The 13,609-nt window shown below is 40.0% G+C and overlaps 1 protein-coding gene and 1 long non-coding RNA gene across 5 annotated transcripts in view; one reads left to right on the plus strand and one right to left on the minus strand.

Moving 5' to 3' along the window:
- Nucleotides 1-310: 310 nt before the first annotated feature.
- LOC147758474 (uncharacterized) lies at nt 311-12,866 on the plus strand. The gene is made up of 2 exons (XR_015318314.1): nt 311-391; nt 11,120-12,866. It is a non-coding gene; the product is annotated as an uncharacterized LOC147758474 (long non-coding RNA).
- LOC111243395 (neural cell adhesion molecule 2-like) overlaps nt 3,718-13,609 on the minus strand; it is a 71,449-nt gene continuing 61,557 nt past the window's right edge. For 3 of the 4 annotated variants that reach the window (XM_022788889.2, XM_086976350.1, XM_086976455.1), the window contains 4 exons: nt 12,398-12,538; nt 10,514-10,708; nt 8,391-8,509; nt 3,718-7,992 (listed from right to left, as the gene is read on the minus strand). In XM_022788889.2, the coding sequence (XP_022644624.1) occupies nt 7,594-7,992; nt 8,391-8,509; nt 10,514-10,708; nt 12,398-12,538 (854 nt within the window). In that variant the 3' untranslated portion in view covers nt 3,718-7,593. The remainder of the gene's footprint in view (nt 7,993-8,390; nt 8,510-10,513; nt 10,709-12,397; nt 12,539-13,609) is intronic. The other variant, XM_086976412.1, reaches the window with a different exon arrangement.

Below are 13,609 nucleotides of genomic sequence, written 5' to 3' on the forward strand. Positions count from 1 at the left end.
ATTCCATTTACTCATGCTTGATAGTCAGTTTAAGGCTCTAAGATATATTTAGAGAAATAAACTGACTTTGTGCATGAAGAACAGAAGGCTTATTACATACGTGTGGAAAAAACTATTATTATAACTATTAGGCTAGACGAATGCTAAGGGCACGTACCAGATTAAGTGTCTTATGAGCTCTACCTCTCTTTCTCTCTGTCGCGCTTTTTTTTTTTTTATAGATATATACATATAGAAAGAGTGAGAATGTAATTCTGGTTGTCAATGGGTGCTGCGGTAAGTGAAATAAACATTTATTTGGTTACAAGGGCTGCGATTGGTTGTTGAAGCTTAACAGTGGTTACGTTTGTCTCGCATCGCATGGTTTCGAGGTGACTGTTTAAAGATAGAGGTAAGCTGCAAAACAATCACTTAAGTATAGAAAAGCCGATTCCAACATGGTTACTGCTTGAGAAGGCCGCACTATTGCTATGACGAGAAATACGAATAGGCTGTCGCTTATTGCCAAGCAAAACGCTGTCTGCGTAGTCCAGGGCTCTACGCTCAGTACAGGACGTTCAGGATCTATATACGACATGGACGATTCGTATTTTTCCCAGTTAGAGCAAATATCGCTTGATGAGGCACTGACAGGAAAACAAGAGTACGACCGACTAGAAGATGCAGTTTCTATTGGAGAACGCACGGTACTCGGCTATGCGATCAGGCATAAGGCACAGTTATGACGTCCGTTGGAAAAATAACAAGACCTGTCGTGTACCAATTAGATTCCGCCAAACGTCTGGTAGATGTTTCCTAAGTCAAGATGATTACGCGAAGCGTGTGATATTTTTACTTCATCTCACTCTCTGACAATATACTGCGCAGGCCACACGCCTAATGATCTGCGATTGCTATGCCTTGAGTTAAAAATTTTGTTCACCGCCCCCAGAAAAGAGCTCGTGAGCAAAATTATTTTTAGTGCAAGCCTGTTTCCGCAAGCTATGTGCCTACCTTTCATTCCCTTTCAAAGCTACAAGGAAAGCCTTTGTAGCTACGCAAACTGGAAGTGCCATATTAACCTACATAGATCCTAGCGCACTTGGCATATCGCTTTCGTTAAGCACAAAGTTTGACAATTTCATTTTATGAATATACGTCCTTTGTAGATGTCTACCATAAATGAATGTTTTATTATGTGACCAATCATAATCTGTCACTCTGGTGCGGTCGATATCTCGTATGGTAAGCAATTTTACCGTAAATAAGAAGTCCTTATAATCTCGGCACTTGTGGGATAGTATAGCAAATTGTGCAAAAGCCTATGCCGTATTCATCATAACCCATGTCCAAAACTAACTCAACAATATTTTCAACTGTAACCACGTCAAACGCCATATGTAGACTCTATGTTTGATAAGGAAATGACAAGATCCGACAAAGTAATTATCCTAGCAGTAAAAGTACAATGATAGAATTATACATGTATATTATATAAGCCAGCAAAGGGCGCGGCATCATCGTCTGGGTTTTTAGGCACAAAGCACGCGCATTATCTATCATCTCGTTGAGTCAATCACGACGAAACATAAATGTTTAGCATCATCAAAAACCCATTATTAGTGTTAAATCAGGACGCGGATTGCATGCACTGGCTTCCTAAAGGTGAGTACAGAAAAACTATCGATTCGTAGCGAATCTCAAGCACCTTTCAAGACATTGTCGTTAAAGCTAACCCTGCGGTCTGAAGTTGGAGACTACCGGTTCCAGTTGATTATCTAGACATAGCGCATTGGCTTATAATATACCACAAGAAAAATTAAGTCATATTCAAGCCTCATACAATCTCATAGTAACATGGCGTTGTTAGCCGCGTAATCGCATAGTCCTAGAGTCCGTCGAAAAATTGTCGGTCCACTCAGCATTTCAGGTTATTTATACGCATGTGGCTGCTCGTTGGTGATCCGATCAGAACGTCTTACGTTCTCGTATGTGTTAGACCACTGCGTACACAAACACTCGCCTTAATACTCGCTCTGTGCGGCATTGTACGACTATAAGAATCAACGAGGCGCGGCCAGCCGACTTCGCACGACTGCTTCATGCTTCTGCTATAGCCTCTTCCTTTTTCTGTTCTTAGTTATAAATCTAGCCCGTTGCCACGTAACGAAGAAAAACAATGAGGTCTGCTGGCTGAACGAACGACCGTGTTCGACCATCGTCCAACGAGTTTTTTTATGACCTTCTACCGAATAAATTGAACCGCAGCATTAGGAAATCGTTGTGCTATGAAAGGATAATACTACGCCGTTGAAAGGGGTGTAAAACCTTGTCGCCATTGTGGGTCCTAAACAGGTTGGTAAGGAAGCCCTGTACCTTTATACATTAATCAGGTAGCTCAAGAATCCAAAAAAATTCTTGGTAATTGAACTTTTCAGAGTTGGATTAGACCATCGAATTTTGACATCGCTTCCGATACGTTTATGGCTATGATGTAATAATAAGAGCCTGACGGGCTGCAAATGGCAGGCGTTCTACGAAACGTCTTCTTCTTGCAGTAGGGCAGGCCTGTATAATCGAAAGCTTTGGAGACAAGAGTAGCCGTGTACATATACAAGGTTCGCCCAATTCTAGAGCGTGTGATGCAAAACGAGCCGTTTGCATTTAGATGTCTAAATTGGTCCTCCTAATATCTTCTCGTTTTGTCATGATAAAAAGACTCGCAAGTCCTTAAAGGGCCATAGGCAACATTTTTCAACTAGCATAGTTCCACATAATGCGATTCATCTCTGACACTTTTTTGTCAGTACAGCAAACAAAAGAGCGGCGTTTGAACAAAGGTGGCTTTTAGTTAGACAAGAGGAAATCTGAAATCAGGCACTGCACCATCGAGTTACAGTTTCGATCCTGTATCTGACAAACAAATTGCTATTATGAAAACATATCACAGACCTTTAGGTTGGCATGCGCGCTTGTACGTATCGTTTAAGTTTACACCTTACTTCCTAGGAGGAAGACAGACTGTTGTGCGACGCGATAAGTAAAGAAACAAAATCTGTGTAATGGCTGCAGGAACGTATTGTAAAGGTAATTACGATCTGATAAAGCCCTTTTTATATTTTTCTGTGAAGTGCAATAAACTAACAAGTCTAGACTGAGATATTCTCAGTCTAGACTTGTTAGTTATCTCGATTTTTTGTTCTATCTACGTATACGGGAAATGGCTGTCACCGTAGCAGAATAAGCGAGGCGGCGAGCTTACAACTATGATATTTTTGGATTGCTATTTCTCTAACTAAGCACTTTACCTAACTTACCGATTTAATAATTAAAATCGTTGACGGTTCTTAGCTAACGTCAGGCGTCATATATCACGCTATATTCTAACTGAGTGTTACGTTACCGGCAGCGGTTACGCGTCTGACTATTTTTTGTTGGTAACTAACGGATGACTAACTTTTTTATGGTGATTGGTGAATTGACAAAATGACTGTTGGAAGACATTTGTCGAACAAATTTTTTTGGGGAAGTTGTCGGCATATATATATATATATATATATCTACGATTCAATTTATCTGTGTAATTATCTACGATATGCTTTGAAAGCGATAGTTTACCTTGGTTAATGAAGTCGGCTGAAAAAACGTTCTGTGCGTTACGTACCCTTTTAGTACAAGTCATAGGTGTCAGCCTCAGTGTACAGACTATAATATGTAAAATGAACACACGGAACCAAATAAATCGCAAATAGTTATATTTTTCATAACATGTACAGCAGTTTATGGTTGGATCACAATGTACAGCATTTTGACTCGAGATTTAGAAAATAACATTTACACTATTATATTACAATTAATTACAGTATTCAGATATATATATATCAAGAGGGTGGTGGTCTTGCGTTCGCTTTTTCAGCATTTCGGTCTGTGTGTCTGTATCTGTAATTCGTCATCGTCTTGGTTCAATATAATCGTTCTCTTAGAATTTTATACCAGTAATCAGCTAAAATGATTGCATCTTGTCTAATTTTTTTTGCATGCACATTTTCTATGGTTTCAGCTGAGTTATGTAGTGATCAATCTATAGCAGTAATTCCAGTGTCGGGATATCCATGCGTAGTATCGCCATGTTGCCTATCGCTACCATTCTCGCGATAATCGAAATCGATTTACTATCAGTATCTATTCAAGTTGATTCTAGGAAGGAACTTGAATATGTTCAGACCGTTATATTATTTTCCATTATATTCACTAATACCACAAAATGTGTGCATGCTTCTATATTTTGTTTATATGCACGGTACTAGGGGAAAACTCAACAACGCCAACAATATCACACGTATAATTATACTAATTATAATCATATGTTTAATTCATCGCCACGAAATACATCATCATCGTTTTACGATGTGTATATAAATCGATTACGAATTTTTTATTTAGCATTCATTTTTTTTTCGTTGTGTTTCTTGCCTTTTACGGTCGCAGTAGTCCCTTCCAACCAGGCCTTGCAAATTAGGTTTTTTTTTTTCTTATGTTTCTAGTATAAGCTTAGCTTTTACCTGGATTTCCGGTTGCAATCGTATAGCCTTAGAGGTTCAGTTTGTGTTGTATTCTTAAATCTCGTCCGCCCAGGTTATTGTGAGAGGATACGATTTACCCAGTCGTGCCGTTGCCGACACTGCGTATACTGCTTCTGGCATCCGCCTATTTTCTAGATGTATTTTCCCAGCTTCTTCTCTCTGACTCTGTTTAATCTCAGCTCAAATGATCAGAATTGTTGTCATTCACAGAACAAAATCATGCTATTATCTACCTGTGTTTTGTATTTTTTTATCCACAATATTTTTAGCCTTTTTCTAGATTTCGCACTTCGTCTGAAACGATCCTCGCACTCGCACAGTCTCTCGTCTACAGACTGTCAAACATTTGCCCTTGATCATACTCAACCTTTCACTTTGTTTTTGCTTTACGCGCGCTCAGACATTGAAACATTTTATTGATCTATTTGAACTTTAAAGATTTAGAAGGAATTTTATTTACACTTGTAATATACAAAAGGGCTCGTTTTTCCCAGTCTCTCTATCTATATATGTAATATTATTTATGCTGCCTGTACATATCCGCTTGTATTTTCGTTCCAGCCAGTTAGTTAGCTACTTGGATGACGACGTATCGTTTGCGTGGTGCAACAGCATTCAGCGACAGCACTCCAAGGAGTTAACGCCAACGGGCAATGAAGTAAAAACTACAAGTACGACAGTATGCTGGATAGGGGAAGAGTATATAGGAAGAGAAGAGACTGATGCCATATCTATGTGCGATATTAGCGCGGCAATTATTACGGAGTCATTGTCCACACACATTTAGAACACGAACGATATTCTATCACCGTTATTACTGAGGTAGATTGAACCGATTTACCAACGCGTCAACGGCCTCTGCGCAGCTTTTGCCTTAATCCAAAAGACGACATAACAACGATAGGGTGTTTGAGTGACACCCGATGCGAACCTTCCCCTTTATGAGGCACATGCTAATGGAACTCTGACATGCCAATGAAACCGACGTCCTTCGCCCTACACGGATCTGGGACTTTTTAGACAGAAAGGACAAAATCAATCGAGAAGGTTAGCGTGCCGTGAGTAAAGGGACCTTAGGTAGCGGGCCCGTAAAACCAAAAGACACAAAAACGAAATGCGCTTATAACCGGTAAAAGGAGATAGCAAAATGCAGTCAGCATTGTCGCGTCTACTATATCTTATCACAATAATGAGGCAAGTGCTTTGACCGTACGCCCACTTGCATAAAAACTTATTTTACGAGCTCTCCAGGGACTGTATCAGGCCTGTCACATTAATAATGCAATGATCAGCACCCTGAAAAGAGGGTATTTGCGTTAGGGGACAGACAATTGGAAGAGAATTTAGGCTTTAACCTCGATCTAGTTTTCATGCTTCCAGCTTACGTGGCAATTTTAATAGATTGTTTCCGCTAACGCAACAGTATTGACGACCATAAGAAAGAAAATAATTGCTACTATAGTCTAGGGAAGCCTTACGCATATACAAGAAAATATTTGCAAAGTTTGGCTTAAACGCGTGAAGTTAATAGCTTCAAGTAATCCACACCTTGATGCATGTGCTGCATGATCTGATTGCGAAGCGTACATGCGCATATTATGCGTTCAAAGTTGATTATGCATGCCACCGCGAAAAAAATAAAGGGGAATCCGTTTATGTATTGTTGTTACCCAGACTTTTGGGTTTCAGCTAAGCGCTGCGCACAAATTCAACGTTGTCGCGATTGGCGTCTCCTCTTTTCATAAATAACTCACTGAAGATTAAGCTTAATTTACGATCAAAATCACAGTTCTGTTATGCTACTTTTTTTTATACAATAGCATATGGGGGCTGATTGAGAATGGGTAGTTGACGAGGGGAATGGCTTCACTCGATCGCTAGTTCGGAATTGAACCCTGTCGGGTTTCGCTTTAGCTAATGGACTGGAAGATATAACGGTCGCATGAGACGGTCGAGAGGTCATAAGACGCACAAACAGGACTGCAGAATGATCAACGTGTTTTTAAGAAAGGAACTAAGCACTTGTTTACAAGAAGCCAGGAAATTAGTTGCAGCTCGCATTTTCACTATTCATATATATAGAGATTTGTAATTTAATGTTAATTACTGGATAGTGTTATCGTGATTCATAGACCGAAGCGGTAACGAATGACGAATCAATATGGGAATTCAGCTCCTATTCCGGTTAGCTTGTTCAAAAAGGAGACTCAATCAACAACTGCGTTCGAAATGGTGTGGTGACTATTTTCGTTTCCTTCTTCCCTTTTTCTCTGCCTCAGTTTATACGTTCGGTATTGTATTTTTTTCCTTACTTTGTTTACTAAAGCCATCGGAGTTATTGTCGGAAAGACAGTTAGTCTTCCAGTATATGTATATAAATATATGTATACATGTATAGTGTTAATTTGACAGAAGGTAATTTGAATTAAACTATAGATTTTGCTCCGTGTCAGCTATTTTCCGTGATATGAACTGTTTATCTACCCCAAATAGGTAGACGACGTATAGTTTACATACGTAGAGTTTTTGTGCGACCGAGTTTATGTCCGGCGCCACAGTTTGTTTACTTTTTTGACCTATTATATCTATTTTGTTGGCCTATTCCCAGCTTTTCATGTGAAGGGAAATATTACTTTTCTGTCATTCCTCTGCCTAATTCCCAGTGAGGATCGGAAATTGAAACAAGCCTCACCGGAAAAATGGCAGCAAATCCTGTCAGGGAGGCTGAGACTTTCTTTAACGCTAGTGCAATGTTCATGCAAATCAGATCTCGAGGACATACGTTTCTGTAGTGACCTATACTTTTAGAAGTGTTTCATTGCAGCGAACTGGGGGAGAAAAATTTCCATTGCCCCGTATTATATACGCGGCCTGTGTTTGTCTGACTATCTGTGTCTCCAAGACGTATGTCTTTGTGATGATACGATCGATGACAATAACATTTTTATTACGTTATTATTTTCTTATCATTATCAGCGTTCTCTGGTTGTTGTTTTCCATTGTGTTACTATTTTTATTGTTGTCGTTAATATTATACAGTGGATTCTATGCCGCTGTTAGCTTCGGTAGCCAAACTGGGGTCGATGTCTCCGACGGTTGGGTACGTCGAGTGGTCCTCTGTGGCAGCGAAGAGATGCTGCCCGGGCACTGGCCGTAGCGTCCGGTGAAAATCAATTCGGGCGAACTCGGTTGGTGGGACTTTCCCTCCACTACCGGCCGTGTGCCCCCGACGTCCGAGCGTCCCGCCGACAGGGGGCAACGGCTGTGTAGGGGCCACTGGAGGCCCAAGCGGGTCGGGGTGGCCTGGAGGTGAAAGAGCAACGACGCTCCGGGCAAACACTAACTCCGAATAATCCGCTGTTACACTACTCGCCTGAGACGGATCAACAGTTGTTCCCAAACCGCTGTTGCCCAGTAATATGTCTTGGGCCTATGTTGTAGGGAAAAATTGACCAGAGATGGAAAAAGGGGAAAAGAACGGTATAAGAGAGATCAAATAATAATTAATCAAGAAGAATAAGTACCAAATAATAAAAACAACGACCGTAAAAAAATGACAACAATGATAATGTAATTTAACATTCAGGTTACTATTTAAGTCTTATTTAGGCAAAACGGATTACTGAATATTCAAATATCTTTTTGAGTTACTTGGAATTGTAAAAGAATAAAAAGCAGTGACCCACAACAGTTCAGTTTTTAACCTAGCTATATAGTAACTTGATTAGCATTGTTACACCAGGACAAGTAACTCATCTAGTTCATAATTGAGTTCATTTATATAAAAGGTATTATACCAAGAGTTTTGAATGAGATCAGCAAACTTACCAATTGTGTGGTCAAAATGGCCTGGCTAGAGTCTACCCCTTCTGACCGGCCAGCTAGTAACGTTGAGTACCGCGAATCTACCTGTAGACCCTTTCCGGACCGCTCCAGATTTACATAGTCTTGAATTTAAATAATAACAGCAAAGCCAGTCGTAAAAAAATTCTTATTTTTTTATCTATGTGATCATATGTATTTACCTATGACGAGTTATGTCTAATGCATCCACGATTTCCTATTAGTCTAACAAGCGTTACTCAAATACACATAGCTTCAGAGTGCAGCTGCTAACTGCCCCAGGGTTTTCACTCATCTCTGATACGTTGATCGAAGCCAATTTAGCATGAAATGGAACTATAACAATAGGAAAAATTAGGCGCTTTTTAGTAAAAACAAGCTTTTAATCTAGATATTTTGCCTGGCCCAATTAATCTTCAGAACTAGCTTTCGCCGGTGAGAACCACTCTTGTATGTAGGCCTCAAAAGAACTCAAAGGCGCTGAAACCCTAAAAGATCACTTAGCCTTAAAGCAATTTTTAAAAACGTCAGTGCATAGCTTGGAATGGACAGTGCGGTTATATAGGCACGGAGCTGTACGGGCCTCTACGTTTTTTAACCATTACAGATATGACTACGATTAAGCTGACAGCGTACGCTAGTCAGATATTTGGTGCAATTGAGGCCGTAAACATTTTTCGAACTTAGTTTAAAGGCCAAAAATTTATCGAGCGATCGTTCACCTATAAAGAACAAAAAAATATGTTTCCACCAGGGTTACCCCCGTTGCAGAGATACATGTCCCGTAACCAACTAAAGTCATAGCGAGTATTTCTAAAGGAATTGCATCGTGCTATGTTAAATAACCAGCCTAAAGATACGGTAGTCACTGCGTTTCGCGCATACATGAAACACATATATAGTACATATATGGAGCATGCGTATATAAGCCATGCTAAAATTAACTATGTTCATAATTGTTCTACTACATGCCCTAAATTGTTTCTAAAAGTAATTGTTATAACCGCATTATTATAGCGCATTTAAGAACTAGCCATAAAGGCGTATACAAGGTAGGATAATCATGATCATAAGTAATTCTCTTCACGTCGTCAAGCAGGTTTCAAGGAATACTATGCATATCGTCACAGTTTTTTTTTAATTCCTTGAGTAAAATACAACTTCTGGATTTGGGACGTTCAAAACACAGTTTCACGTGATCTAGTAGAACTTTATGAAGGTCTAGGCTGGACTACTCATAACTCTCGAAGTAACTATCTTGGCATAAAATTACTATGAAGCATCGTCCTTTCTAGCCGAGATAATAGGTTAACTTGGAAAAACAAAAATTCGTCCTTTAGGGAGATTGAATAACGGATTTGTTAGCATAAAACCATTAGTATCCTATAAGGACTCAGTCCTAGTTCATATAACTCTACATTGCGGTACTACACGGGATAATATCGTAAGTGCCTTTCCATGGTTTATGCCGGTGAATCTCCTATTCTCTCTTGTTGTTCTTAACGGTAGAGTTAAGTGAATTTTGCTCGATATTAGCTTTTATTGTATTAGTTGTTTACACCTGTACTCACACAACTGTAACTGAGTTCCAAGTATAACACATCACGTTTCATAAAGTTATCACTGGAAGACTATTACACTTCATGCTTAGTTCGAAAGTGATTCATACGCAGCAGTTTCTTATAAGCAATAACAAAAAACACGAACAGCCAGCATAGGAAAACTAAGCAAAAATCAACATTCTATGACCTTTCTTTGCTTTATGCTTCAAGGTCTATAGCTAGGAAAGTCAAACAGCTAGTTCTTATTTGCTGAACCTGTCGTTGTCACCTTATAGGCTTAGTAGTAATGCTAGTATTCATAAGTAGTTAATCAGAGCGAATGCCATGAATTATTGTGCATCCTAGCTAACACATGATACGACCGAAAATTAGCATGTAGGCATCAGTCACTACAGGCAAAGGCGCCCCCAACAGCTGCGCGTGTCTAGTCGACAAGGAGATGCTTGCTACCAACTAATCTGTGCTATGTGCAGTTAAAGTGACTAAACCTAAAGCAGGCCAGGAAGCCAGGTAGTGAAGGATACTAAAAGCGGAAGCTCAACATACGGCAGTTGTTACCTGAGAGGCCCTTCTTACTGAGGGTCGCCGTGGGATCTCCTCTTATGGGAATAATGTCTGGCCCTTTGCAATCTAATTCGAGTTCCTCGCCCATCGCAAGAGGGTCCTTCTTCAATAGAACGGCTAACGGCTTCTCATCTGGTCCACCACCTACGCTGTCCTTTTCATTGGTGTGTGTTGATACTGAAATTATAGATATTCACAAGAATGCGCATTACGTAGTTGCGGAAATATTATTAAGCATATATTATGCAGGACTTGCGACAAATGTTTAAACAGTATAAGCGCACTCTTTCGACGGTTGTACCTGCTTACGTTAAGAATGACCCTTGAAACAAAAGGATCTGATACAATGATTGGAAACAGAGCACGAAAGCAGCAGGCAAACCAGTACGTTGGCATACGAAGCCCAAGAAAACATGTTGACTTTGCACGCAACAAGGCTTTAGTGGCGATGGTCGTTAAATCTGGATTGTTATGCTACAATGGCCGTTTTTTTCCTTCTTTCAGGGCGCGGCCAGCAGCTCGTATTCTCTAAGACCATTCTCTAATTGCTTCATTTTTTAACATTCTGTCTTCTCTCTGCTATGCTAGCCTCATCGCGTCTCGCAGACGATCCCAGCAGATCGGAAATCACGTTGCGCATTCTCCCGTATGATTATTTCAGGACCGAACATCATGAGCGCACGATCCAAGGGTACTCACTTTGCAATGGAACTACCATTTAATTGGCTCTAGTTTTCTATGATTTCTCTTCTAAATCAAATCCTAACGCTAATCGAGCCTTTAGTAAAATGCGTACTTTAGGCTACCACACATGCTCATACCAAGCAGGCGTTGCGAGGGCCATAATTCGAGAAGGCTATAGGACTCTTTGGCTGTATGGCAAAGCCACTATCTAGAATAAAGTGAATAAAGCTTCCCGTTTCTATTCAAAGTACGGGTTGCCAGTATGGTGGCTTGCCGATGTATCTTCAGAGGCTATTAATAATATCGCCACACGGAGAAGATCTAGCATAATAAGCTTTTAGGCGTAAGGTACTGGATGACATAGGATAATACAGTTAATTGAACAATTTTTTCTCGAAAATCTCTTTAGAGAGCTCAGTATTCCTGTTAACATAATAAATTTGGCAGCGAAGATGGCGGATTTTGTCCGCAGCATGGAAGGTCTGCACACCACTATTTCGATATAAGAGCATATCCTGATAAGAATGTTTCAAACAGATAGGCTGAACAAAGAAGTACCATAGAATACTCTGCCGATGGATCATCTCTTGTTAAGATAACGCTTACGTTAGAAAATCAACGCCACTAAAGGGTCTACGATCCACACCTGACCAAGAATGCCCCACAGCATCAAATGTGACTCGATATCCCAACGTTATTGATCCCAATGTATTGATGAGAAAAGGTAATCATTTTGTAAGGGAAGTAAGAGAACAGTTATACGTTTAATGTAGATTATCTTGTAGTTTACGTACACACAAATGAAAATTGAAGTTATAACCATTCAAACTACATAATATTCTTTCTTCAGGAACATACTTTATTCGCACCGTTGATTTCTTCTGTTCGTGAAGTGCCAAAGAGCTAGATATAAAATATATAAACAAATGGTCATGCCCAACGCAGATGTGAACAATGAGCATTTATAATAATAATAATAATAATAGAAGAGTCGTTTATCGGAGTGGCTGCGATCGATGGCCAACTAAAAAGATATCGAAGAACAAAGAGACAGAGTGAGCTATGTTTTGTTTATCTGAGCAATACGCAACTGTTCCCGGAAACAACAACCTTTAATATGCCGCTACTAGTATAAACGCTGTACGAGGATGCAAGTTATAATTAGGTACGTGACTGACTTACATTTACTCTGTCGACTGCTACTGTTAGCGCGACATCGAAGTGCTACCACAAGGCCCACAGCGGCTACGGTCAGTGTAATCACCACTCCGACGATGATGCCGATTAGCGGGCGGACCGCAAGAATCATAGTGGAGCCATCCGCTGAAGACGTCGCAAATAAAGGATACAAACATACCGCCTCGTGATTCCGCTTGTCGGACGACATTTAGAATACTGATCTTGTATTATCTAATCTATTGTACTATTCCGTAGGTTGACGTTCATAGAGCATTACCTACTTTGATGCAGACCTACGTCTGCATCAAAATCTATGTATACACGATGTTGACATTACACAAAGCTCAAAACGATCGGAGGAGAGGGGAAATCGTACTGGCACAGAAGTCCCTACAAACAAATCAGAGCCATCAAGGTAGCCGCAAGAAGCTATCTATTTTTGATAATTGTAAATAAAATAATCGATTTTTGAGACGTGATGCTCTCCTTAACATTACTGCAAACGGGTCATAATGACGACTTGCTCGATTATGGGTAGCGGTAAGCATGTGCTGTACTCTGGGTCGTCGAGCCGGTCATGTCAAGAAAATTAACTGATTTCTTAGAGTAAAAGATTGTTCTAAAACTTCACAAAGCTAACGGTGTAGACAATCGTATATCGTAAACTTTAACCTCCAAAAGAGTTTCGCTTGTACGCACTGCACTTTGAGTGTCGCAGAGAGGGACCATGATAAAATTACTACGATGCGAGTATAACTCCATCATGATAGTTCTTAGGTAAATGTTGGAAAATTCAATCTTTAGGTACTGAACATACGCGGCTATCTACTGTAATATTCTGCATCTTCATAAAATGCTTAAGCGCAAAAATTAATAGACGCGTATACTTTGAAGTTATGTATGTGTAGTAAAGAACATCATTCTGTATTGGGACATATCACACTTGTGTGATTTAGGCTGTGCATACGCTCTGAATCGTTATGAGTAAAGAAAGCCTTTAGCTGGATGTTGCAGTTGTTAAAGTATTGAGCTTGAATCAAGGCGTTTCCTGTGGACCGGAGGAACGGGGGGGGAATACCCTATTTGACTTTTTTTGTCGGCTTGTTCCTCGATGACAATCGTGTTATATCCCTATTATGTGGTTACAGTGATACGATCGCTGGGGGAGGGATGCACTTATGTTAGAGTTAGCTCCAGTTTCATTGAAGATTGTCT

The sequence above is a fragment of the Varroa destructor genome, unplaced genomic scaffold, assembly GCF_002443255.2.
Source record: "Varroa destructor unplaced genomic scaffold, Vdes_3.0 BEIS01000001.1, whole genome shotgun sequence".
NCBI lineage: Eukaryota > Metazoa > Arthropoda > Arachnida > Mesostigmata > Varroidae > Varroa > Varroa destructor.